At 40.3% G+C, this 27,513-nt stretch overlaps 1 protein-coding gene across 1 annotated transcript; it reads right to left on the bottom strand.

Annotated features, from left to right (window-relative positions):
* Window positions 1-2,217: 2,217 nt before the first annotated feature.
* On the bottom strand, window positions 2,218-6,240 carry LOC139710027 (twisted gastrulation protein homolog 1-B-like). The gene is made up of 3 exons (XM_071621975.1): window positions 6,021-6,240; window positions 3,864-4,094; window positions 2,218-3,087 (listed from the first exon to the last, which is right to left on the bottom strand). Exons 1-3 carry the CDS (start codon window positions 6,238-6,240, stop codon window positions 2,840-2,842), a joined length of 699 nt encoding a protein of 232 aa, XP_071478076.1. The 3' UTR covers window positions 2,218-2,839.
* Window positions 6,241-27,513: the final 21,273 nt, after the last annotated feature.

Here is a 27,513-nt window from a genome sequence, read left to right on the forward strand (position 1 = left end):
AACAGAAAGAAGAACTGAATAATACATAGGTATGACACCCCTACTACATATCGACCGCCCTTATTGAAACCGACCGCGTAAGTATTGGCGCACAGAACGTTTAGTACGCACTTCACTGCGCGCAGAGCACATAAAAATGGATTGGCTTTGACTGTTGATGAGGATGTGTGGGAAAACGCGAAAATTCACTGTTCATTAATGGTTTTAATCAAGAACAAAATTTCGAATGAATATTTTCACCGAATCGTAATGTAATGTCCATGGAAGTTTCTAAAAAGCTTCGTACAACACGGTGTTCAATACAACTCGGTTTGCGTGCATTGTCAATGCAAAAACAGCGGTCGATCTCAATAAGAAGCGTTACCGCGGGGAGCTGAAACGAGGCCACGCAAGTTCGACGGCAATATTTTTGCACTGAAACTTCGAATCGAAAAGGGAACAACGGCATTTGATAGTGCTGGATTTTCTCAATCACGTAGGTCAAGTTTTTACGTGAATTTCAGTGTTAGATATTCTTATCGAGCAAATAAACATAAGACGGTCGATGAGTAGAAGGTCCAACCATACTAAATAAGCGGCGATGGAGATGTTAGAATTAAGCAGTTGTGATAAGTCTATCCCAATATCAGTACTTCACACTTTGGCAGAAGAAAAAAAAAAACAATTTCCATGCCTTCTTTTTCTTAATTTTTTTTTTGAAGTTTCTAAAGACATAGATTTGCACGACAAGAGAAATCTACCAATGATCAAACATTAAAATACTGATCATAGACAAAATCATTCAAATAGCTCTATTTGGGTTGCTAAGCAGACACTGTTCTAATAGTATATGTTAGATTTTAAGTGTGCTGCTTGAGTAATATCAGAGCTAAGTCTACTAATTTGTGAAAAAAAAACAACAACACAATGTCTTTCTTGAACATCCTGTCAAACGAGCATGACAACAACAGTGCTCTCGAAATCACTTACTTGTACAATGCATTCTTAGCATACTAAGATGTATACGTAGCTTGACTTTATAGCCATAACCTATCTTTTAAATAGTTTGCTCACTCAAACACAATGAAAAAAAACAAGAGACCCGCGGGTCTAGCGCTCACCTGAGTATTGCAAGTTCACCTTTCACGCAGTCACTAATCTAAATTATTCACAGCTCTACCAAAATTTGACCAGGCATTCTCAAGTAGAAGATGAAAATGTACAATAAGGGCCCAATTTTTTAAAGATTCCTTCATTTGGGGGGATTGGGGGCCCCTGGGGCCCTCTGGGTGGGGCATGGAACCCATTTTGATAAATTGAGATCCTGACCCCCTAGGGATGCTACCTGCCAAGTTTGACAAAAATCCATCATGAGGTTTTCAGGAAGAAGATGAAAATGTACAATTCAGGCCCCCATTTGGACCCTTCCAACCACCCCCCCCCCCCCTACCCAAGAGGGGCACCTCTGGATCTCCTATGAACAAACTTGAAACTACAGTCATTAATGGACTCACTCATAGTATTATCTCAGCTCTATAACTTCTGATTCTAGAGAAGATTTATAAAGATTCCTTCATTTGGGGGGTTTGGGACCCCTGGGGGCCCCCTGGGTGGGGCATGGTGCCCATTTTAACAAATTGAGATCCTAACCCCCTCGGGATGCTACCTGCCAAGTTTGGTGAAAATGGGTCATGGGGTTCTCAAGAAGAAGATGAAAATGTACAATTTAGGCCCCATTAGAACCCTTCCCCACCCCCCTCCCCTGGGTCCCAAGGGGGGCACCCTTGATTCTGCCATGAACAAACTTGAAACTACAGTCATCAATGTACTAATTCATAGTATTAACTTAGCTCTATCAGTTCTGGTTCTAGAGAAGAAGATTTTTACAAATTCCTTAATTTTGGGGGGTTTGGGCCCCCTGGGGCCCCCCTGGGTGGGGCATGGTGCCCATTTTAACAAATTGAGTTCCTAACCCCCTAGGGATGCTACCTGCCAAGTTTGATGAAAATCGGTTTTGGGGTTTTCAAGAAGAAGATGAAAATGAAAAAGTTTACGCACGACGCACGACGCACGACGCACGACGCACGACGGACGACGGACGACGCACGACGGACGCCGGACGAAGGGCGATCGCAATAGCTCACTTGAGCCTTTGGCTCAGGTGAGCTAAAAAAACTCCCTCTTTAGCTACTCTGCGAGTCAAATGCAAGAAATGTTTTAGCCAGCATGTTAAATACAGTACTTCAGATCTCAGAATTTGTCCATGGTGCCTCCAAGCACATTACCATGCACCTGGTGGCTCACTCTTGGTTTTAACAGCTGTGAAGAAAAGCCAACTCACAGACAATTCATTTCTGGCCTATGCTCTCCAACTTGGAGGAAAGATTATTCTCAGCTTTACAAAAAAAAAAAAAATAGGAAAATATTAAAAATAGTGAAATACAATTTTCTTGCAACATCAGAGGAAGACTTAATATGACTTCAATTCATGGCAGTACCGAGATTACGTCGTGATTGTGACCGACATGAAAACAATTTATTTTCTGGCTCAACTCCAGTTGTCTTGCCACCTTCTTGGTTGGTCACTGAGGCGGCTGTGGGCAGAGGACGTGCCTAGTGCTTCCTTCACGTTGCAGAGTTAGCCTCACATCAAGGCTACATCAAATTATGCTGCCTCACGGGAAGGGCACTTTTTCACATGAATACGCTCTGTCATGAATATGGGAAGCAAAAACATTTTTTTTTGAAAAAAGAAGAACAAAATATTGTCTTTGATCACAAAAGAGTCCATCATTCTCTCGACAGAAATTACGAAGTATTTCAACAGCCTCGCAAGATTCGCTGTGGCACTTTAGTCGTTTTAATCATTGGGACAGTCACTGCAGAGGGCTTTGTTCTTGCCGAAGCTGAGGCAGGTGTGACCGATGCACTCGCAGCAGCCCGTGTGGAACCAGCGGTACCTTGAGGCCCCCATGTGGAGGCAGGCGTTCACGCACTTCTCGAGGCCAAGGCACGCGTTGACATACGCCACCACGCACACATCCTCGGCAGCCGATGTCTCGTTCACCGACGCCACGGTGGTCGTCACCTTCGTACTCGTTACTGTATCTGCAGAGGGCACAAATTACAGTTGATGCGTAAACACCTTTCCATTTGTAAATACAATTGAACATTTGGGGATAAATGGCTCTAAATGATGTACCATTTTGTATTTAGACTGGATGAATAAAATGTGAAGCATGTAACCATAAAACAGATAATCTAAACGATTTTATCACATAATGGAGTCAGTCTACAGTCCTAGACACTTGAATCATAATCAATGCAGAAATGAACATACAGGGCAAACTTTCAACTTTTTAATGCAAACAATAAAATCAGGGCGGACATAAAAACATATGACCACCAAAAATCTGAAGCATGATTATGAATCGTAACAGTAGGTATGCGTGGCTAATGTCCAGAATATCTAGTCACTTTTACCTTTACATACCATAGTGGGTACTACATGTATGTATAAATGGTGTTTTAAAAAAATCAAAATTTTCATCCCACTCTCTACTTTTTTGCAATGAGAAAAAAATAAACATCTAAAAAGTTGTCAGTTTGTTATTGTTTTTCAACAGATGCAGTGAATACTTCAGGCAATTCCAAGTCACTGTAGAGTTGACAAAGATTAGCATGTTAAACACACATCACTGAGGCAACCAGGGGGGTAGAGGTTGTGACATGATGACATTGCATGTTTTTCACTTCAAACTAGCCACATTCGCAAGGAGATTGGCAAATTAATGATTTGCAAAGTGAGCGCAGCCTCTTTAAGAAGTGCATGTGGGCTTTGCAGGAAAGAGAGGGCAGCAGAAACCAGAGTTTCTTCCACTCACCTTCTGTCCGATCTCCCGACACCGGCACTCCTCTGTTGCTTAGCAACACATCGATGTTGACCCCTTCCTCCTCAGGCGTGACCCGGTCCACGGTCCAGTGCGCCTCCGGCAGTGGCTTGCCCAGTCCGAACTGGGTGAGAGCGTTGAAGAGCGAGGGCGTGGCTTCCACGTCTCCGATGGTGCTGAAGCTGGCAAAGTCGGTGGAGGAGAGGTTGCGCGGCTTGCACATGCCTGGGTGGTGGTGGTGGTGGTGGCAGGCAAGGAAGAAATTATGTAATCATCCACTTTGTTTCAAACATCACAATGTAACAGCGCTTTCAAATGAGACAGATGAATCAATGTATCCTGTCATAAAAGAAAATTTTCACTCTTTCTCTGCATGGGTGATGAGCATCCAATCTTGCAGTCTTGATGGGAATACCATACATGTTAGTTTTAATCTGCTTTGCATTCTCACACTCTACTTACAATAGAATCTGCTTCTCACCTTCTGACAGTAAAGAAAACATTTGTAGTAGACAAATGTGCTTCCTGCTTAAATTTCGTATTCACAGTGCAGGTTGAAAAAGATAGATCTATAGCAATTTGGAACAGTTGAGAATGATTAAGGATGGAACTGACAAAATAAGTTCATCTCTCAGCTGCAGGCTTGCTGAAATAGTTCTTCTTTGACAATGTACAACAGCTGTAAATAAAAAAAAAATACCACAAGATTTGGTTTGGAGGGGCACTTATGTTAACAACCATATTTTCATGGTCGGTGCACAATCATGTCAGAAGAATAAAAGGACGAGTGGAAATGACTGATAGCAAATTGAGGACATCTTTCAAGGCTTAGATTTGGATCAGATATTGGCCGCTTTGTCATTTCTGTGCCCCACATCATCCCATTTTCATTACCCAATTAGCCTGCAGGCAGTTGCAGATTCATCACAGTGTCGGCGCAATGCAAATTTTTTCATTGCGGGTGTCCATGAAGCAAATGTGTCAGTTGAAATGTTTTAGATCGAGACCCAGTTCTGTCATTCCCTTCGATCTTGGGATGGACTTTATTATGGCAGTGTGGGATCAGGCGTGCCCCGCTGAATCAGGCAGGATGCCAAGTTCCATCTGTAATCACTACAGTTGTTCAGGCACACAACACCGCAGAAGCGGGAGTTTGGGATTTCAAAGGATACGGGCGCAGAGTTCTTTGAGGTGACCTTAATGATCTTGCTCTGTGACAGGTGTGCAATAGCCATGGCTTCTCTTGCCACATAATACTCTGATTTCCATGGCGATAAATACCCACAAGTGTAATTCTCAAATGACTGCTAATGTGCCCTTTGAACCCGTGACAGCAGGTGCCTAGAAAGATTTCTTGAAGGTTATTACGGTGCATAACTCTCCAGAACTCAGTGGAGGAGTTTGGTAGGAGTCTGTGATTTGTTTGTAAATCACAGTCAGCCTGCCATTGGTATTGGTAACATTTTATTACCATATTACCATAAATGTTTTCCTTGGTTTATCCCCATTCTAAAACACATGCATATTTCAGTGATTAATAGGGTATCACAGTATCGCACAATTTTGGTATTTCCAGTTTCAAATGTGAATGAAATGTCACACTACAAGTATTCAAGTATCAATTACGTTCCAGTATCACTTGATATTACTACATTTTCATGGAAACATTGCATGAAAAACTTTTACAAAATGTTCCTCTGGTAGAGCATATTTGCAAGCAATCAATAGTGTTTATTCTTAACGTAAGGAAATATTGAGCACACAAACTACATCACACATATGTGTACAAGAGATTTAAAAAACTAAACACAAATCCATGAATTTTTTGTTTTGGGACAAAACCTCTACTTTCCTGTTCATCTGATTTTATTCTAATCATCAAAGCCAACTTGTACATGGTTTGGAATTGAACATGGATTTTCGCCTTTCTCTTTGTGTGCAGATCCAGTTGAAAGAGTAAAAAAAAAGTGTTGTTGCTTTTTTTTAATAGGGGTGGGGTGTTCATAGTTTTGTTGTTGTTGTTGTTGTTGTTTTCAAACAATGAATACACTTCTTACAGTTACACCTACGGTATGTAACACTATTTTCACCTTGGCGCAAAGTGTCTGTGATAGTTGTCCGTTGTGTAACAATCGTATGGACTGTACTCACCGACACAGGCACAGCACTCATCCCAGAGCTCAGCCAAACAGTGTGTGCAGTTCACGCAGCACGTACAGTTCTCCAGCGTGCAGCCACAGGCGCCGGTCAGCTGACACTTGCTGACCCGCGACACGCACTTGTTCTCGTTGCACGTCTCGTAGAAGACGGCGACGCCTACGGCGTAGGTGATGCCCGCCACCATCACTGCCAGGAATACGGTTGTCTTCATTCTTGCTTCCCTCAGTAGCGCTCACAGGATCTATAACACAGTGGGGACACAAAATTGATAATCATTCTTCTACTTGCCATTAAGGAAGAAGCATTGTCGTTACAATGGTCTGAATTATTACACATCTTATCTCCTCTACATATGGCTACTCTGGATTAGAGTTAGGCAGTTCCTTCACCAATATTTCAATGCAATGCAAAATCATAGAGTTGTATACAAATGAAATAATGCACTTAGTTTTAGACCTCCTGTAGAGTGTATGAAATCTTCACAAGATGGTAGACGTCCCCATTGACAGAGAAAACAGGAAAGATAAATTATGACCCAACTCCCCAGTACATTTCAAGCTTCCCCACTGTTCACCTTTGGCCTCTCTTCAATACTACATCATGACGGATTTATCAAAAAGCCCTGACTTGAGTTGAGGAGGAGAGAGACTTGGCTGACAGCAGCTATGATCTGATAAAACAAACATTGATCCAGTTCGGTTGTGGTCCCTGCTACAAGGGTTAGTCTTGGTCACCAGGCCGATGAATACATCATCCAGGTTTGAAATTATAAAAAAAACTACAAGCATAATTGTGACTTCATCTGACGCTTTCAAAGGAATGTTCTGTCGTCCATTACTTTCTTGACCAGTCAGTGACAAGGGGTACAGTTCATTGACCCTTCAGTTGTGATTGATGATAAGATCTGGCCATACCGATGGCCTCCATTATCTTCTCCTTGACAAAGACATACACATTACACAAACTTGTGTCCATAAAGTTGTCTTTCAATCCTGGAATGGTTGATTTATCTCCTGATGCTTAAGAAATTACCACCTGCCAGTCTTCTGTATTTCAACCAAGATTTGATGTCTCATGACATTGAATCAAAATCGCAGTGCACTGTAAAAGTGGAAATATTTGTGGGGTATGAAAATGTTGGCACATTTCACACAACAAGGCACTAGCGTGAAAATAGGTGTAAAAGCACACAACTTTTTTTTGCCCGCTATATGTAACACAATTTTATGTTTTGATTCTGTAGAATTAAAAACACATGAATTTCATCTTATCCAGCCGAGTGCAGAAAATTACTTGCGCAAAAACTTCTGTTTCTACAGTATTTTACAATGGGTGGCATGAAAAGTTATCTTATAAAGATATGTACTCATCTATCTTCATTGATATGCTCCGATAAATGATATATTCACTCAGCCTGTGAAATGCTAAATCTATGTACTTGCACAATCTGATAATTATTCGTGTAATTCCAGTGTGGTACACAAGCTAAAACAAGATGGGGTCAGGAAGGAATTTCAATCTCTAGTTCTCGGGTATAAAACATTACCGGTATCTTCTGACGCACACATGAAATGGGGCTTCAAATATATAGGCTACAGTTGTACATCATGCAAAACTAGATACAATTGTGTGACATTGTGTATTCTTATAGAGCAGAGTTGCAGATTTTTGCATAGATGCTGTTTAGCAATATTAAAACATAATGCAACATGTTTCTAACCACAAAAAGAGATAGTTAGCAAATGAACTAAACCCAATTTTGCACATTGACAAAGCAACATCTGAAAAACGATTACAATAATCCACAGCTCTGCATTCTGAACCTTAACTATTTCTCTTTCCTCTTCTCATTCTTGTGGTCTACAGACTAAGTTGTTGACTGTGGACCACGTTGTTGATCTTCCGCCATGCGTGCATATTCCGGATATACTGGTTTAATGCCTAGCTGACAAATAATCACCCTCCTTGAACGATTCTCGTTGTTGTTTCCTACGACAAAGTGACACGAGCACAGAGTAGACTCACGACGCATCATACAGGATGTCTCGATGAGTAAAATTTTCAAAGTATAACCACATGCGGTAACCATGGCAACCATGTCAACATTTTTGTAGGTCCAAGGCCAGGCATGTTCCTTCAAAGCATGTGAGCCCATTTTGCAAGTGTCCTGCCTTGTACAAGTTGTAGTCTACAAGTTGCATGTAGAACAGTAGAAATTAACCTACATAATGATGCTGCATACAAGGTTGTTTAGAATTCTATTTCGCCCCTGCAGGCATACACACATACCAAGTATTATACCCCCATCACACTAATTCGGAATCAGCACGAATCAAGCAAAACCAGCCGGAATTAAGGATTTTTAAAATTCGCGCCACATTCGGGAGAAAAATTCAAATTGTAGCGGCTTGGTAGGGAATGCTGTTCGAATACTTGGAATGCTCTTCGAACCCTTCTTGAATCATTCTTGCACATTCCGAATGAATTAGCTCTCGAATGCTGCTCGAATGTACTTGGAACGCTGTAGGAATATTCAGAATGCTGTTAGAATGCGGTCAGAATTTTTAGAAAGCACTTCGAACGCCGCACGAGCGCGGTTCGATTGCTGCCCAAAGTCTGATGGTCGGAAAGCGCCTCAAATGCAGTACAAACTCATTTCGAATGTGGTCAGAACGTTCCCGGAATGGCTACCAAAATATACTTTGAATGTTCACAAATTCAAACAGAATGCAGCGCGAAAAATTAGAATACACTTAGAATGTACTTAGAATGCAACACAAATGTCCCGTTTGTGTCAAGAATGCCACCGGAATGGTCTCCGATAGCGTATAAAATGGTGATTTTCACCAGTCTCAACCCGATCATCCTTGGACCATGTTGCTTTGCTGCAGATTGCTGTCCTCCAGCGAGACCTCCTTGAAAGAGAGTGTCTAGGCCATTCACCCCCTAGGCAATTACCCCAGACCCTTCCCGTGACCCCAACCCTACTCCTAATCCTAACCCTAACTCTAATCTTTACTCTAACCTTTTAACTGGGGGTAATTGTATGAGCATTTGAGCATTTGAGATATTTTGACAGAATTTGAGGTGCAACACTATTCCGATTCTCCCTCAAATGAGGTCAGACTTTTTCAAATGCTGTTAGAATGCCATACGAATATTTAGAATGCCGTAGGAATATATAGAATGCAACCAGAGTCCAATTAGATTACCCTACGAATGCAGAACGATATTTCTCCACTTTGAATGTTCCTCGAATGTTTTAAGCATGGGTAAAACATTTGGGCTGGCCATAAGAATGGGCCCGAATGTTTGGAACGCACTCAGAATGTCGTCAGAATTCTTAGAATGCCCTTCGAATATGCAGGGATGCAGGAAGAATTTTCACTCCAACGGCATTCTGGCTCATTTCGCCTCTAGTATGACGGGGTATTAGATCAGGGAGGTGTTTGAAAAGGAGAGACAACTCTTCGTAATTCATGCAAACACATGTTTTGGTTCAAAGTGTTACAATGGGATGTCTAGCATTCCACTATACGCTTTGAAGTCATGCTCTGCACCGCTCTAGTTGCAAGGCGAAGTTCGGAGATGAAAAACGGATTTCACCTTTCATTTAATTACAAGCTTTATTTCCCTGTAAAATTTTTAAATGAAATACTTGAATTGATTAGAGTAGTTTAGGAAAGAATTCAATATCATGAACATGTATTTCTAGTTTCTTCATAATGCGCAAATTGAAATGAAATGAAAATTAGGCCATCTTAAAAACGTAGTATTTTTTTATAATGCGCACATTTCCGCATGTTAGTTTTCTGTCCTTTAATGTGGGATATTTTGATCTTTCAAATAAAGTACTCCGCTAAAGCGAGCACCAGCGTGCTTTTAAATTATTTGCTGTTAAAATTGTCAGTTTCACACGGCATTTTGATTCACTGCTCCAATTCAAGGTACACAAATTCATTGTTGCCATCACATTGAAAGAGAGAGCGAAATGCAGTAGGGGCAAGTATTTCTAGATGTGAGAGCGCTAGTCCCGATTATTGATGCTCTTGATGCACCTGATTTCCACCTGTAGTTAAGCGCATAACTTCTCGGCGGTACCGCGCATGAGTTCACAGGAGAGCAGGAGTTGTCTCTCCTTTTCTAACACCTCCCTGATTAGATTTACTAACCCAGATCACTCCAGTATGTGGTGGTCATGTGATGGTTTTGAGGTTGCATTCATTGTGGAAGCGATTGTCACAGGTGGCTACAAAAGTTAAAATGCCATTGCGCACAGCACATACAGTAAGTTGAGTAACACGGGACTCTCTGTAACTTTCTCCTTTCACACATTTTGAAGGCCCTAGGATTCTTTAAAATATTGCAAATGAGGCTACATGAATGTTAAAAAAATAGGTACCGGTACATAACTCAGCATGAGCAGATGGTTCTAGCATGCAATCAAATGGTCCTTTGCGTGTCAGCGAGTGTATGTGTGTGTGTGTGTGTGTGCGTGTGTGTGTGTATGCAGTAGGTGCAGACGGGGGTGGGGGCACCAAGCTCAGGGCATCAGAATAAACGTCAGAGTTCCTTTTGTGGAGTTTGAACAAAGCATTGAACCAGAAAATACAACATTTTCCTTTTAATACATGTAGATCAATTCAACAAACTCGGGATGCGACCCTTCATTTTTTTTTTCTTTCTTTTTTGGTTGGTAACTTTAGTTGTGCATAGCTAGATGCAATTGTGTACTGTCAACTGTAACTATCCCTTAGGCCTACTGATTAGTTGGTGTCACTGTGAAGTGGGGAATAAGATCAGCTTGCTACATTCAATCCTTGCCCTCCAAACCCATGAGAAGAGCAAAAACATGCACCAAACCAAGAACCAAGTACCGGGTAATCAGAATAATTTTTGCAAGTCAGCATCCAGAAAAATCTGTCAACAGAATTGACTGCAGGCCCTGATTCACATCAGAGAGGTGTTAGCTAGTAAATTCTCCATCTTCTAAAATTATTGGAAGAACAAAGTCGCAGAACGGGATGAGTAAGCGATTGTCTCATTACCTTCCCTCCCCCCCCCCCCCCCCACCATCTCCACAGCACAGCAGCAAATCTCGACGCCAAATTCTCTCTCTCATCACCCATTTTTCTCCGAAAGGAAACCCACAATTATAATCCAAAAAATGGACTGAAAACGAACGAAATGTCAGGGGGGGGGGGGGGGGGGACATGGAGGCAAGAAAGGTGAGTCAGAGAATCAGGAAGCTGTCGTAGCCAATAACATGCATGCATTTCCGCAGTTATGATAGCGGGACAAATTAGATCAGTGGTGGCACCCGTCCCTTTCCTAATACACAGGTGTGGTCCCATAGCCTCGTTTTATTTAATAATAGTTAGTCAAGATAGGAGGGAAAAAACGTGGTACCTGGAGATATAATTATATTGGCAGAATTACTGACTCATTGCTATAGAAGTAGAGGTCCAGCCATGCCACAGCCTTATACGTGTTATCGTAGTGTATAGATTAGCTAGTAGCCTCTACAGCTGCCAATGAAAAGAATATTTTTAAAAAGTATGGCTTGCTGGGGACTGTATATGATACATGTAGCATACTTTGCATTTTACAAAGGTGTGCCTCATCTGTAGTCTGCGCACAGTTTTTTTTTGTATATAACGTACTTCATTTCTTCATAGATCATAAGTGCATTATTCCAAAAATATATCATAAATCTATACAACTCTGAAAAAAAAAGAAAGACACCTGATGTTACACAATGCAGAAGAAAGGAGTATCCATTCACCAGATTAATCATTTTATACTTAGGGCCTACAGATGGTTGGGCACCACATGAAATTTGCACATTTTCTGTGTTAAGACTCTATGAATAAGCATGCTTGGAACTATTCACTACACACGTGTATGTTTGTTTAATTAACTCACACTGATGACCTCACGGAAGTTATACTTTAAAGCATGATAGATATACACTGAACTTCAAGAATGCTTTTGCATATTATATGAATTACATGTACCGGACCAATCGAAGAGTTTGAAGGAAAAAAACAGATATCTATGTCATTTTCAAAATTTCATAAGTATGGTCAGCATCAAAATAAAAATAGAGAAAAATATATCTCTTCAATGATACTGCACTCGTTACATAACAAAAAGTATTTTTGAAAATATTAGAACTACCACATACAATGGTATATTTGAATTAGTTCCTTTTTTCAGCATCTTCAATCTAACATTGATAAAAGTGGATATATTTATCTGTTTTTGCATTTATGTGTAAACTCTTCAATTATACAAGGGACTGATAAACTCTACTGCCCTCCACAGTGAAATATCCAAAGTATTTCTGTTACGTATGTAATAAGCTAATCAACAGTGAAAAAAAAAACACCCAACAACAGAACACGACAGAAAAAAACTGCATGATGTTTGTGCCACTTCATTATGTTGAAACATAGAAATTGATGTGAATGACAAATAAAAAAAAATTCCCAAGTTTAAATCTTCATGCAGTAATCCAATTCCAATTCCCTCCCTCCAGCTCACACACATGTACATTCGACTGTCATTCCTTTCAGAATGATTAAGGAAACCAATCAATTTAATTGAGCACAATGTAAAGGACTATTTCTTTCTTTCCAGCAGATGCTTCAAAAATTTTTGAATGCTTGCATGAAAGACATCTGATATAAACTGCAATCCCTCCAACAATGGCTATTTGCCCCTATAGAGCTCTTTTGGCAATCAAACTTAACTTTTTTTATATTGGCCACATGAAATATGGCTGTGGTTGACAACACTGGCAGGGTGACACCCATAGCTGTGATTTCAAACAATATTTTTGATCTCATATTTCGGCTGTTTTCCACCGCTCACACATTCCTGGCTGCAATCGGCACTACAGCTGCATTAAAGGTGTAATTCAGCTTTCATACAATATGTTTCATTACAAAATGTACTCTACAACTATAAAAACTACACTCTCACTTTTAAGGGGACAAAATAAAGTCTGGATTACCCAATTTATGCAACAAGAATACAGCTGTCAACAGAATAGATAACATCATTCGTCAAAAGTATCATTTTTGTTTGCTAATATTCTACAACAAAACTGGTGTTAAACAATATATCTAAAAGATTTCATTCAAGGAAGACATTTGCTGTGAGAACTACAACTAACCCTTCTGACTTTAGCCAGAAGTACTGTAAAACATGATATATTCGCGGCATGAAAATTTCGCGAATTGGAGCCGATGGCTTTTCTCGCAGCATGAAATTTTTCGCGAATTGTCACTGGCATCCAATGCATATTGTGTAGGAAAGAACTTTCGCGTGCATTTTAATTTCGCGACTGTAGGCACTCGCGAAATTCACGAAATTAAAATGCATTCCTCATCTTACAGTAAATGTCATAAACATTCCTTGAGTGGTCTTTTCATTTCATTCCTATTTATGCTTACAAGTGGCATCTCTCCGCCATCAGAGGAGGCATAGGTCTTCCTGTGCAGTCAAATCTTTGGCTCCCGACAGAAAGAGTATAATGGTTTGCTAAATAATGTCTTCTTACTTGACACTTGTCATCTGGAATCCATTCATTAGATGTATAATATTTGTATGTTGCAAATGAGGTTTTCTACATGTAAAGCACAAATGAAGGACTCTGTAATTCCACGATGAGGACTTCACAAATGCTTAATATAATATCAGTTTGTATCCCTTATTTGAATTTTTTTATGCATTTTAATATATTACATCAATCAAGGAAAAAAGGTTTTTATCCTACAGTGTACATTTGTATGCCCTGCAAGTCATATACATGTACACATACTTCTGGTTCATTCCTGATGATATCCTGCCAATTGTAGGCAAATTAGTTCATTTATTTCAACAAATGACAATGCAGTATGAATATTCGTGGTAAAAAGTGAACAACATGAAAAAAAAAAAACACACACACACACAACAGAACAAAACATGATCCAAATCATTACAAGGTAATATCTTTTCCTCTTACACCAGCACGATGTCATGAGCATTTATGGATAAATTCCTGCAAACCACCTTTCTCACTGGACAACCATTGAGGATTTCTCTGAACAATTCTTGTAAAAATTCAAGCATATTTCATCCTGCACATCAATGCTGACAGTTTAATATTTTCCAATATAAAAAAAAAAAGGAAAATGCTATTTCTGTTATTTGGAGCACATCAGCAATGAAATCCCTAGAAACTATCAACGATAAATGAAATGTGGGCTGTTTCTCCTGCCACAACCTCTATGAAACATGCAATTTTCATCCAGGAAATTGGATCGCATCCCAGTATTGCCGGATACCCTGATTCCTTCTAAATCGATGCTACAACGCGTCAAAAAACATCCCAGAGCACATTATTCACAGTGCACGTGCTTGTTGCGCACAGCCCAGCCCCCGTTTGCAAACACACTTGTGTCTGCTCTAACTACCGTTATAATCTGCCCACAACTAATGACATGCCGGCACATTCCAAAAAGTACGCCCAGCCTCGAACGTCTCTCTCTCTCTCTCTCTCTCAAGGGAGACCAGGCCCAAAAAGTCAGAAAGAGACCGAACGAGGGAACGAGATGGAGAGATTGATACAAGCAATTACAGACTGGAAAAAAAATCTTTCCCCCGCGGAGAAAGAAGAAGGATTTCATAGCTGTAGCCAATGCTGAGTACGGACGGATGGCGAGCCAGTCTCCTGCTGCGACGAAGTCCTACACCAGAGCTCCTTTGCTCACTATGAACAAGAATCTCTTTTCATTCTGTTTCATGTGAACTCATACGCCTCTATATTTCTCACTCTCACACCCATACACACACCTTTTTTTAACCTCTCTATGTCTGGTTTTGGAGTTATTGGAAGAATGTCTTGACGAGTACAGAAATGCACCTTCATCAACAAAGCACTGAATTCTCAGGCTGTAGAGAATGTGACACGCCATACTTCAGACATTTTGCGGAAAAAGTTGTACTTCCTACAAAGTTAGGCCTAGGTCTATATCTTAAAGGTATTGCTTACCATTGGGAGCAGTGATTTAAAAAATGTTCCAGTTATCACATTTGATGAATACAGATGTGCTGGTTAGTTGTAATATCACAAAACAACCTACCATATAAAAATTTTACAATAAAGCCTAAAATATAAGGAGGTATCACTACTTTTCTCAATAATCCATAACTAAAGATAGTTTATTCTAGAAACAATTTAATTGTAACTATTGCATATTTAACAGTAAATAACATTGATCATACTGATTAACATTTTTACATTGGTTGTTTCTATCCCTAATTTACATTTTAGAACTACAGGTACTTTGAAGCACTAAAGCTGGGTTTTTGTTTCATCTGCAAATGGTTAATTATGCCTTTAATGACTTGGTAGGATAGGAATACCATGGATCTTTGATAATCCCTCTAACAAATTTTGCACAGCTTTATAAATGATCTCTATGTATTGCATTAGTAGGCCTATACACACAGCTGAAGAATCCCAACTGAAATTGACTGTTACTTATGAGCATACGCTTCAATTGCTCATGTACATGTATACAAAACGTGTACATGTATCTGCTGACCAGTGCTATTCATCCTGGGGTTTTTTAATACACCCTACATGTGATTTCTCTTCTAATCTATCATCACCAATGAAACTGAAACACTGCCTCTCTTGGTGTCATTTCTTTAAAAGAGTAATTCCAAAATTTGCAAACAGAAAGCAAACATACAGCTTTCTAGAGCAAGGCCATTGGTCACACAGCACCGAAATTACATCAGCTGCATCGATGTATTCAGAGTAGACACACAAACAGACCCCTCTTGCTCACTGATCCCATTTCAACTTCGAGTGAATTATTGCAATCCTAACTGACTACTTTCTGGCAGTGTACAAATGGCCCTCTTTTGCCAATAAAACAAGTCATAAACATAACCCTCGACAAGAAATCAGCGGTCCCCAATCATACATGTGCATGAAGTGAGCTGCACGGAGGCTTTGTTGACAGATCTAGTGATGAAATGTTGGAGGAAGCAGTTTGAAAGAAGAAGAAGAAAAAAAAATAGATATTACTTTGTTCTGAGAAGGAGTTATGAGCTGAAAGGAACCTTAAAATGCATATGTTTTAACTATCAAATGTTACTGGCAAGCTCTCTCAACAATCATATGATGTTGATGCTAATGAGTCCTTGTCTTCAAGCTCGCTCTAGGCCTATGCAAGGGAACATTTAGAAAGATGAGTTACCAAAATACTGTAGATGTACTGGCTGGTATAAAATGGAATATTTGTTTCTTAACAAAGGTTTTGCACTTGAACCACAAGGTGAAAATACTCCCATGCACAGACCACAAAAATTCCACCAGGTGGCTGTCTTGTTTTTGTTCCATCTCCTTTGTGTTGTGCGGGGTGATTTCTTTTTCCTATATATTGATATCAAAGTATGATTTATTAAATTCAGAGGATAACTGACAGGACCAGCATTCATTTTCCTCACATTTGTGGGTTCATCCAACCACCACAAACCACAGGAACATACCGCACCAAATGTGTGCCGGAACATTACTAATTCTGCAGTGTTCACTGCAAAAGTTTGCAAAAAATCATCTTTCTTTGTAATTTTCCTAGAAACCAGCAGTAGCAGTCAGTCAGATCAAGGATGAAAGAGCCGGTGGGTGAAGGCAGGGGCCAACTGTTCCCATGGTTGGCGCCCTGCTCGGGGGATGTTAGGATCTATTTCCACCTCCACTGGAACACCGAAAATATCCATGACTCGCACACAAAGAGACTTCTTTGTCGTGACGAATCAGAATAAATGGAATTTCTCAGCAGAACCGGGAGTAGGTCTATATCTAGACAAGTGTGATTAATCTGCTGCATACCAACTCTGCTGGGGGGGGGGGGGGGGGGGGGGTGAGGGGGAGGAGGGAGGGGTTAAGATAAGAATACCGGGTTGTTCAAATTCGTCTACAATTGTATGTGATGCAGAAATTAAATAATACTATTGTTTTGCGTTTTTACTCGAATTAGGGGTGTTACAGTCAGCACCTCCCTGGTACAGTCAATGGTAGACTGGTTGAGTACTGGCAATACATGTTCCACCTGAATTTAGCTCGTTTATACTCCAGTTATGTACTTCACTGTCAGGTGCAAAACTTCCAAAAGGCAACATACTGCATGGCTAGAGATCGGTGGTAAATTACATAAATTCAGATGATATCCACAGATCTGTTATGGTGACATGATGAACATGCATTGCAATTTTTGGAATATGCACTAAACAAAAAGGGGGAAAGTTCAGGGATATTCCAATACAACAAAAACTAGCCATACTGCTAACTTTCTCATGTCAGAAAGTGAGGCAAAGTGTTGAGTATTTCTTAATAACATGTAGCTGGTGTCATGTGATTTTTTTTTGTAATTGATGTATTAAAAAATGTCAATACATCTCAACAGAATGATTTTCTCTTCTATTTTTTTTTAACTAATGAACCAAGTCAATTTTTATGAGGGTGCAATTCATGCCAAAGATGTAATACTATAGGCCTACAGGCAAACTTCTCTCAATTCCTCTTAGGGTGCCCTGAAGATCATTTTGAGCACTGAAAGAAAATTATCAGTAATTCAAACTTGCAACAACAATCAAAAAAACAAAAATTCTCATGTTTATGCCTGTCTGTAGCTCAAGGGCTTGTATTGGACAAATACCATGCTATTGATTCTAACTGCTACATTCAAACAAAATCCAAAGAAAAATACCCCCCCAAAAAAGAGAAAAAATGCAAAAATGGCAGCGATTCTACCTCAATGGTGAGAAAGCCTCTAGATGGTCAACATATTTTTTTTTTTTGGAAGAAAGAGGGGTGGAAGGAGGGTTGGGGAGGATTTGAGAAAGGTGAGTAATACTCGCTGACAAGATGGATTGTATTCCTTTGTACCCGTGACTCCAACACATACATACGGAGGGCTTTGTCACCTGCTTTAATGCTGTGGTATGTATAGACTGTGGTTTGGGGATAGGGTGTCGGGGACAGGCGTGATGGTAGCCCCGAAAAGTACAAATTTAACCAATCCAGGGGGTGATAGGGAATACTGCAGGATTACAGGATGTCGCAGCTCAGTAACCCCCATCATATTGTCTCCGGCGTCAAGTGATAAAAGTCGAACTTCGAAAATGGCACACCGGTGACTAAATTATATTGGCGGCAAAAAGAAAAAAACTAGAAATGTCGCTATGGCGACTGGTATGCCTCCGCCATAATGCATTATTCTCCTAATAGGTCTAGATAGTACATGTAGACAATGTGTGATTACATTTTCACAAAATTGGCAAAATATCAAAATGAGAAGTTTGTCACAAATGTGTTGGAATGTTCACCTTCCTTGACCTAGGTTCAATTGGATGAATAGGAGAGCATGTATTTGGGATTTAAGGACTTTGCCTTGACTTTGACCCATTCATACATATGCATTGAGTAATTTTCAAGGTATGGAGAAAAAGCGCAATTTCTGTATTGAATAGTAAATTGTTACCATTTTCATCTGGCCTTTGACCCTAAAATTCATAAGATAATCACTGTCAGGCAAAACATGCATAAATATGTAGTACGTTTCAAGATAACTCGAGCCACTTCCGAGATATGGAGGAAAAACTTAGTTCAGCACTTTCACTTGATCTTTGACCTTTTGACCTTTGAGGCAAAAACAAAAGAAAAAAAAAAAAACTTTCGAGAGAATTTCCATTGGGTTATACATGCATACACCAAGTTAAACAAAAAAAATCCTGCTGGCAGTGCATAAACATGACGGAAATAGTAAATTTTTGAAGTGTTGCCCTTGACCTTTGACCCCTGACCTTTGACCCCATGAACCCTAAATTCTTTAGATAATCACTGCTAGTCAGTACATGTATGTTCTATGAAGATACCTTGAATAATTTCCAAGGTACAGAGAAAAAAGGTGAAGTTTTAATATTATTACTAAAAAGGTGAAGTTTTAATATTATTGCTTGACCTTTTGACCTTTGACCTCATGACCCAAACTTTCACCAGAGAATCTTAATTGGGTAATATATGTATACACTAAGTTTCACGTAAATATCTTCAGGCATTGCATAGATATGGTGGAAATAGTGAAATTTTATGTATTTGACCTTGACCTTTTGACCTTTGACCTTGAGCATGTGCACCCAAAAGTTGATAGGCACAACTTCACCCCCTAATACACATACATGCCAAGTTTCATTAGGATACCTCAAAAGGTTTTGATAGTTACCCTGTCCACAAAATTCATTATGGACGGACGGAAATGTGGAAGGATGGACAGAGGGACAACCCGAAAACATAATGCCTCCGGCACCACTTCGTGGCGGAGGCATAAAAAGGGGGGGGGGGGGGGGGGTCTCAAGCTTCAAGAATCTTGTTAGAAGTTGCTGGGCAACTTGCCATATGTTCCATGAAAATTACAAAAAAAAAACCAAGGCTTTTCTGCCATGTGGAAATGATGGATCTAAACGCCAAGTTTGTTTATTTGATTGTCTATTCAATATGAGTGTTTTTACCAGTTTAAATGACCTTGTGACAGTGAATAAACGGGACACAACAAATGTTACAGTGCAATGCCATGGCAAATTCAAGTCTACAAAGCTCTCAGAAGAGAGTACCAGATTTTAAAGGCAGATTAAAATCACATCATACTGGATTGTATGTTCAACATGAAAGACTTGTAAGGTATTTCTAGGATTTCACTTGTTTTCACAAAATATTGATACCTGTGGCAACCACATACGTGCGAAATAGATGAGGAAGTGGCATCATTTCTACTATTTGCTTGTATCTATTTGATATCATTCATTTTTGACATGATTTTCTGATATTTTCATGTCAGCAACAAACCAATAGGAAAGTTGTTAGGCAATGACATCATAACTATCTCATCTGATTTGCATATTTCTGTCACTGGAGCACTCATAGCCTGACCAGACTGCTGTGCAGAGTACAGCAGTCTGACAATACATGTACTAGTGTTTAAATGTTGTAAATGACCATCGCTTTTGACGGCAAGACCACAAAAAATGTCTTTTATTTTGTTTGATTTAAACAGTAATACCACCCACCTATATCGTATTTTGCTGATGGTTGAGTTGAATTTGGTGTTTTGTTGGTATCCAAACCTTATTGTTGAATTTTTCGGAGTAGATTGTGCGATGATTCACAAAATCAACGAACTACCACGAACACTCAACCCGAGGTACCGTGGTAGCATTTGACGTACACCCGTGCGTTTCGTGTGTTACGTAAAGCTTGTTGTCTTCTACATAGGTGCCTACATGTACTTCCGCGCGTGCTGCTCTCATGATTTGACGTCACTTCCGCTCCGACTAGCTCATCCACTTCCACTCCGACTAGCTACGTTGTAGTATAGGAGAGTGATTGCCATTCAATAACACATAGAAGATGAGGAGTGAAGCAATACGGACGCTTACAGACCTGATTTTAAGGACGGATTTCGGTGGGTTTTTGACGTAATTAAAAAAAATACGCAAACCGATTATTGAATGATTATCATAGATTACGGGGATTCCTTATATTTTAGTTTTCCACGATTAATAAAGATATTCATGAAGGAAACGTACACCCACCGCTGAAAAATAACAACGTCTGCGAAGGAGTAGACGTGTAGCCGCTGTCGCTTTGCGACAGCGGCTGCATGTAGTTAGAGCACTCACAAACTGCACATTTCTGACGATGGCACAAACACTGTGCGGGACACACAAATTGTACGCCTTTTGAACTGTGAAAAAGATATTTAAAAACATTCCATACAGACACCCCGGACTTTCTCTGACCCAGGACTATCGTTAGTCCCATACCAATTTTTTCAGCTTTTTACACTGGCCAATTAGTCCCGTACTATCTCTTGTCCGGGGCTAAGGAGAAAACTGACCTTTTTACACTCGTATTTCTTAGCCCCGGACTTTCCAAACCACATGAATATTCATAATTACGCTGTGTACTGTACACGTACACGTACACATCGGCAGCACTTGATTACCTCGTTTCTGATTGGTCAGTGAGGGTCGGACTTCGTCTCCGTCGCTTAGCCCAGGATTATTTTTTCGTTCTGTTCACACTCACTTGCTTGGCACCGCAATTGCGATGCTAACCCCTGCTATTTTGCAGGGCCAGATAGTACCGTACTATCGGTGGGGCTAGCCCACTTTGGCAAAAACGAGTGTAAAGAGAAAGTGGGCTAAGGATAGTCCCGTACCAACGGTGGGGCTAAGGCCCCCCTTAGCCCCACCGTTGGTCCGGGGCTAAGCAAAAATTTACAAGTGTAAAAAGCCCTTATGAGTAGTGGAATTATAATCCCACATTCTAGCCATCTATGCCCAAATAAACACTGGAAAACAACTTGGGCAACAACATCATCCAACTGCCTCTGACTGCACTCAATGACATTGTGGTTATTACGGGTCTGATTCTGCCCTTCCAGATGGATACCTCTTGAGTGACATTCGTTAAATAGAGGTGTCAGAAATCCAGTCACAGTTTGACCCCGGAGAGCCAGCGAGGTCACGACCTAGCAACAGCTCCTTTCCTCCCCTGCAGCAATCATGGGAAGATATGTACATTATGTCCTTTTACCGTTTCTAAAGGTACAGTAGGACATCATACCAAGAATGGAAACCTGGTACAGACACTAGTGGATGGTAAATGTGTAGATAATGCATATTGAAAAGTATGCTCATCCTGGATGCAGCCAAGATGTGTGAATGTTCTTCATCAGGCCAAACAAAGTGTATAAAGATACAGCTGTATAATTATAAATCCTAACACATCTGTCCGATTGAGCCATTACTAAGTAGTCAATGCATGAACTTCTGTATCTACTCATAATTTCTATTCTATACATCTAAGTCAGCCAATTTTATCACTTTTACTCTGCCAGAAAACTACAGCAATTACGAGGCAGTAAACAGACATGGTACAGGTCTACAGTAGATAGGATATATAGGTGCCTACAATGTATGTATGTACACATGTATATATGCATTATGAAAGTAAATGGTGAATTGAATGAAGTATCCATGACATAACAACTTGTCTGGTAAACACTGCCTACAGTGTATGAAAGTAGGATATAAGAATACCAGTGTATGTTGTATCATGCATGCCTTCTCTTTTTTTGCTGATGAGGATTTGAGTGAAGTCTGGTGCAAAAGACTGGGGTGCTGGTGTGATGGAGCACATACATTTGATATCGCACTGCTGCTGCACGCATGCCCTGTGCGCCTCCAGCAAGCACCCACCAAACATCCCAAGTTCATGGGCCAGACTTCATGTAAATCTGATCCAGGTGTGAGAACAAGCCAGAGGGCATCTGAGTTGGATTGTTTTCATTTCTCGCAGGCTATATATTTCCCCCCCCCCCTTCTTTTTTTTTTTTTTTTTGGGGGGGGGGGGGGGGGGGGGGGGAGATGAGGGGGAGAGAGGGGGCCTGCTAAATGCATTAAGAGTAAGACAGCATTCCGTTCATCATGTTTATCATTTCCGAGATTGAAATGTGGAGTCTTGACTTCACAGATCTCCCCCCCCCCCAAAAAAAAAAAAAAAAAAAAAAAAAACTAGGGAAAAGCAATCGCAGAGTCAGGTAACTATAAAGGAAAACAAATCATTTGTCTCAAACACCCCTCCTGGTCTCCCTACACGTAACTAGAAAATGTTTGGTAGTACTTTTACATACATGTGCCTCCCCCAGTATAATGTATAGGCCTACCCATGACTTTTATCATGGTTAATAAAGGCTCAAACACTGAATAATCAATGTTTATAGATTTATATCGATGGAGGGCAATTTATTAAATCAGTTGCAATAAGACCAAGTGAACTCAACACAACGGCAGCTCTAAATGTAGTATCAGCATATTGTGTACTCCAGATAAACATGAGAGTTGTCATCAGTTGTCTGCTTTCTTGAGTCCTGCATTCACACTGAGGTGAAATGCCACAATATTTCCCACTTTGAGATGTCTGTGCCTAGAGTTTTCAAATGTTTGACTCAAGAAATGCATGAAAACATTTCATTTTATTTACAGGCAGGCACTCATGAAATTTGACATGTGAACTTAGAGACTGTGAGAAATCTCCCAAGTTATTAGAATCAGTTGCTTATTCATTGTATTACTGCAGGAAGTGTCAAAGATAAAATGTGGGATTTTGCTGCGAGGGTGTACATACACTTTATTTTGACTAAGAGTGAAAAGCAATGACTATTTTTTTAGTGAGTTTAACATCTATAAATAACTGAGAAAGGGTCTTATTTTCTACATTTTTCTGTAGTACAACCTCAGCTCTCACTGAGGCATCCCCACAATCAAGTCATTCAGCTTTTACGAGCCCCTCCCTCTCCTGGCTACAAACTATGACGAAATGTTTCCTGTTGTTCTAATTTGTCCTTCAATGTGTTTTGAATGACTTTATATTCCTGTATCCTTGGTTAGCCTACATTGCTCTGATGCCCGGCACACAGGGGAGATTGTCCCATAATAGGAATGCTGGAAGGGGGCCCATTTTTTGGCAACCTTGAGAGTGTGACATCATCGATCATTTCCAATTTCGTCAGCATCAGTCTTGTATCCATACGGTGAATGTGACATTCTCTCCAGCCCTCTTGTTTTGAACAACAAAACCGGAACCTCACCGTCTTGCCATTCAGGACCAGTGACCACGGTCACACACCATTTGTGAAGTCTTCCACTATGGTATCCTATTTGGGTCACTAATGATTCGTAACACCTCTAGTTCCCCCCCCCCCCCTCCCATCGGCATGTTCTACTTGTTGGAGGATGATTCCACAACGGTCAGTGTTTGTCTGTTTGCACCTGGTAGACGGTCACACCAACTTCCCCTCCTCAAAAGCACCGGATGTGCCCCTGAATGAGAGGAATGTCCCCGGCTTTCCTTCCTTCATGAGATTCTCCGGTCCTCGGGGCTATACCACCTCCCTTTCTCACTGGTCCGTGGCGGATTACGAGTGTCTTCCCCTGCTCAGCCCATCCGCCAAGCATTCTTCCCTCCTGCTTCTAAGCCTATTTTGTGCCCATGTAATCTGCCAGTCCGCATTGTGCTCGCCGTCCGACTGCCGCCTGCGACGGTGAATGCCATCCCAAGAAATGAAGTGTGGCATAACGTTGCAGGGGAAATAATAACTGCTGCCAGAACTTTTGATTTGACTGATTTGTCTCTAAAGATCATATTGTTCTATCATTTCTGCTATCCATATACATTGTATGTACACCATGTTGTAAATAATGTCAATGCTAAGGATTCTTGCATCTCCAAAATACATTTGATGAGGTTTTGGAAAAGCAGATACAGGAAGAATACGATACAGGAAGAGATACACCAGATCAATTGTCTGCTCATCAGAGAGACACTTTGTTGGGGGAAACCCTACGATTTCCTGACAGCGTCTGCAGGTCTAAAATTGTGTGGAATGTTGTTTTTTATAAATGACCAGTGCTCTACTCAAAACAACTTGACCCAAAGATGCCAATTACTCTTTCCCTATAAAGCTCCACATACAATGAACACTGTAGGCCTACAAAATATATAACTCTTTCTCCCTTCTCTGTTGTAAAAGTTTCCCTACATTTGTAGGTATACAGCTGTATACATTCAAGGTTCAAGGATCAAGGTTCTGTACTCGATATGATTTCGACAAGCACATAAAATTGTATACGCCATTTCTAGCAAGTCTAAATTTTCGCGAATTGGGACTTCCCGACGATTTCACAAGTGGTTAAATTCGCAATTGTGGAGTACTGTACTGAATGGAGAAATGTATATGATGTGTGCGTCACATTCATATCGGGATCAGAGTCATTATTTTCCTGTGTCTTTAATTTCGCAAAGAGCACCTAACTCGCAAAATTGGCCAAAATAAAAACCTCGCAAAGTATTCAGCGAATACGGGAGCATCAGTGTCAGTGCACTGACTACAGGACCACAGAATATTCAATTATAGCTTCATCTAACATCCTAAACATCAACAAAGTGTTGCCAACTGTGTGTGCTGTTCAAGCCCAACACAGATTGTCACACACTTCAAAGTTCCAGACTGCTTTTTTTTCTCCCCTCAGCCCAACTGTTTTATTTCAAGTTTTGCAGTTCATGAGTTCTGGGAGCAATAAATTAATTCATGAGGTACAAATATACTAACATTGTACTGTAAAATCAGACATTTTTTGTACGCATGAAACTTTCCCGAATTTCGCGAAGAGCCATGATTTGCAAAAGTAAAATGGACTCAGAAGTGTTTGTCAGCAAAACACATTGAATGCAAGTGAAAATTTGCAAAAGTTTAATGCCATTCTATGAATGTCCCTGGTTTTACAATACACTGCACAATATCTAAAAATCATGAAGATTCAGGTGTACCTTTACTGTACACCTTGTAGGTCAAGAAGACAGTCTACCACTATGATTACTCTCATTCTCATCACGGTTATACAGTATTCAAAAAAAAAAAAATGCAAACCCAGAATGGCAACACATAATAAAAGGAGATCCGTAATTATGGTCACTACAACTTCATTCATATCGAGTAGTCTGGTTTGCAGACTCCCTTGGGAGAAATAAAGCCATACAGGGCACTTGGACATCTCTGGTCAAGCTCTCTACATTTGCAATGGTTTCTTACTGCAAGGACCAGTCCCTTCTCTGCTGGAATTTTGTGAAGAGACTCCATAGCCACTTTTGTGAAGACTCTCAGTCTCAGCAATGATCTGACTGATATTGGGAAAGAGGGAGAAGAGGTTATCTTCTAGCTCAGGTCTCAGCAGTACAGTGACAAAAGGCACCTCCAATTTTCCCCTCATTTATGACTCTAATAGATTCTGAGCCTTTTCAAAGAAACCCTTGCCCAAAGCTCCCCGGCACAAAAGGGGCCCGGCCCATTGTGCCCCCGCCACGGAATGTGTCCAGGAGAGAGGTGATGGGGCGATCAATGCGGAGGATATGACAAGCCATGAATGGGCTGTCAAGGAGTTTTTGGAGCACTGGTTTCCACCCATTGCCGGCTGAATAGAAAGCAATTATAGTATTTACACGGCAGCTTTCCCTGCTCCAACTCTCTGGGATATTAATGGGGAGCCCCTGAAGAAATCATGGGGGTGCACGCTCACTCCTCAGTGCTACAGGATTACAATGCACAACTACACGTAGTGAGGACGTGAGGAGAACTTGTCGCATTCTCAAATACGTAGTTAAGTCTTCCCAATACAGACAAAATGATAGCTTACAAGTGTGGAAGGCATGTACACTGCTGACAGTTAAAATATGTTTACAGATTTAACAACTCATTACAGGTAACTTCAAGATTCTACAAAAACCTCCTTTGAATCTACTATAGGGTAATTCAAATAGTTTACTTCTAGACGTGTGGTATACACTTGCGTACATAGGGCCTACACGTACATCATTGTACACAATTTATGTCAGTCAAGAAATGATTGAGATTGAAATTTTGCTTTCACTGCTATAATTCATGGTGTTTGCTTTAAATATGCCTATTTTTTTTAAACGCCTTTTTTTTTCTGAAAATAGAAACATAATTCCACCATACAAATCTGCACATGGATGGATTTATAAAAGATTCTTTAATGAAAACATCACACTTTCGGTCATCACATGGATATTTCAATCACTCAAAATCCCTCTGTGTCAGTCAAATTGGCAAAATTCATAGTTCAGGGGGGCGTTTCATCAACGAGTTCGTCGGAGTTTTCACCGACGAATTTGCTATCAGCCAATCAGACCAAGGATTTCATTAGCTTTTAACAGTTGTCAGTGTAAATCCTTGCGTCTGATTGGCTGATAGCAAATTCGTCGGTGAAAACCCCCGACGAACTCGTTGATGAAACGCCCCCCAGGTCAAACAGCCTCACTGACCAAACCCTTTTAAAGGACAAGTTCACCTTCATAAACATAAGGATTGAGAAAATGCAACAATATTAGTAGAACACATCAGTGAAAGTTTGAGGAAAATTGGACAATCGATGCAAAAGTTATGATTTTTTTAAATTTTTGTGTTGGAACCGCTGGATGAGGAGACTACTACAGCTTGTGAGTCATATGCGTACAACAGTATAAAGAAAATATAAAAGAAAATTCAACATATTTTCATTTTTTTCGCATAATAAAAGAGCAATTGACTTGCCTCTTTCTAAAGGCAGGGGGAATAATATTACCCATAACATTTATCGGTAACGAGTCAGGGGAATGTGTACTTTTTTCAAAAGATGGAATTTTGTGAAATTCTCTTTATATTTTCCTTATATTGTTGTACGCATGTGACATCTAAGTTATTCATACACTGCAGTAGTCTTCTCATCCAGCGGGTACTGCAAAAAAACTTCAAAAATTCATAACTTTTGAACGGATTGTCTGATTTTCCTCAAACTTTCA

This window comes from Diadema antillarum, unplaced genomic scaffold (assembly GCF_040938485.1).
Source record: "Diadema antillarum isolate AM-2024a unplaced genomic scaffold, OU_Dant_1.0 seq00001494_RagTag, whole genome shotgun sequence".
NCBI classification, from domain to species: domain Eukaryota; kingdom Metazoa; phylum Echinodermata; class Echinoidea; order Diadematoida; family Diadematidae; genus Diadema; species Diadema antillarum.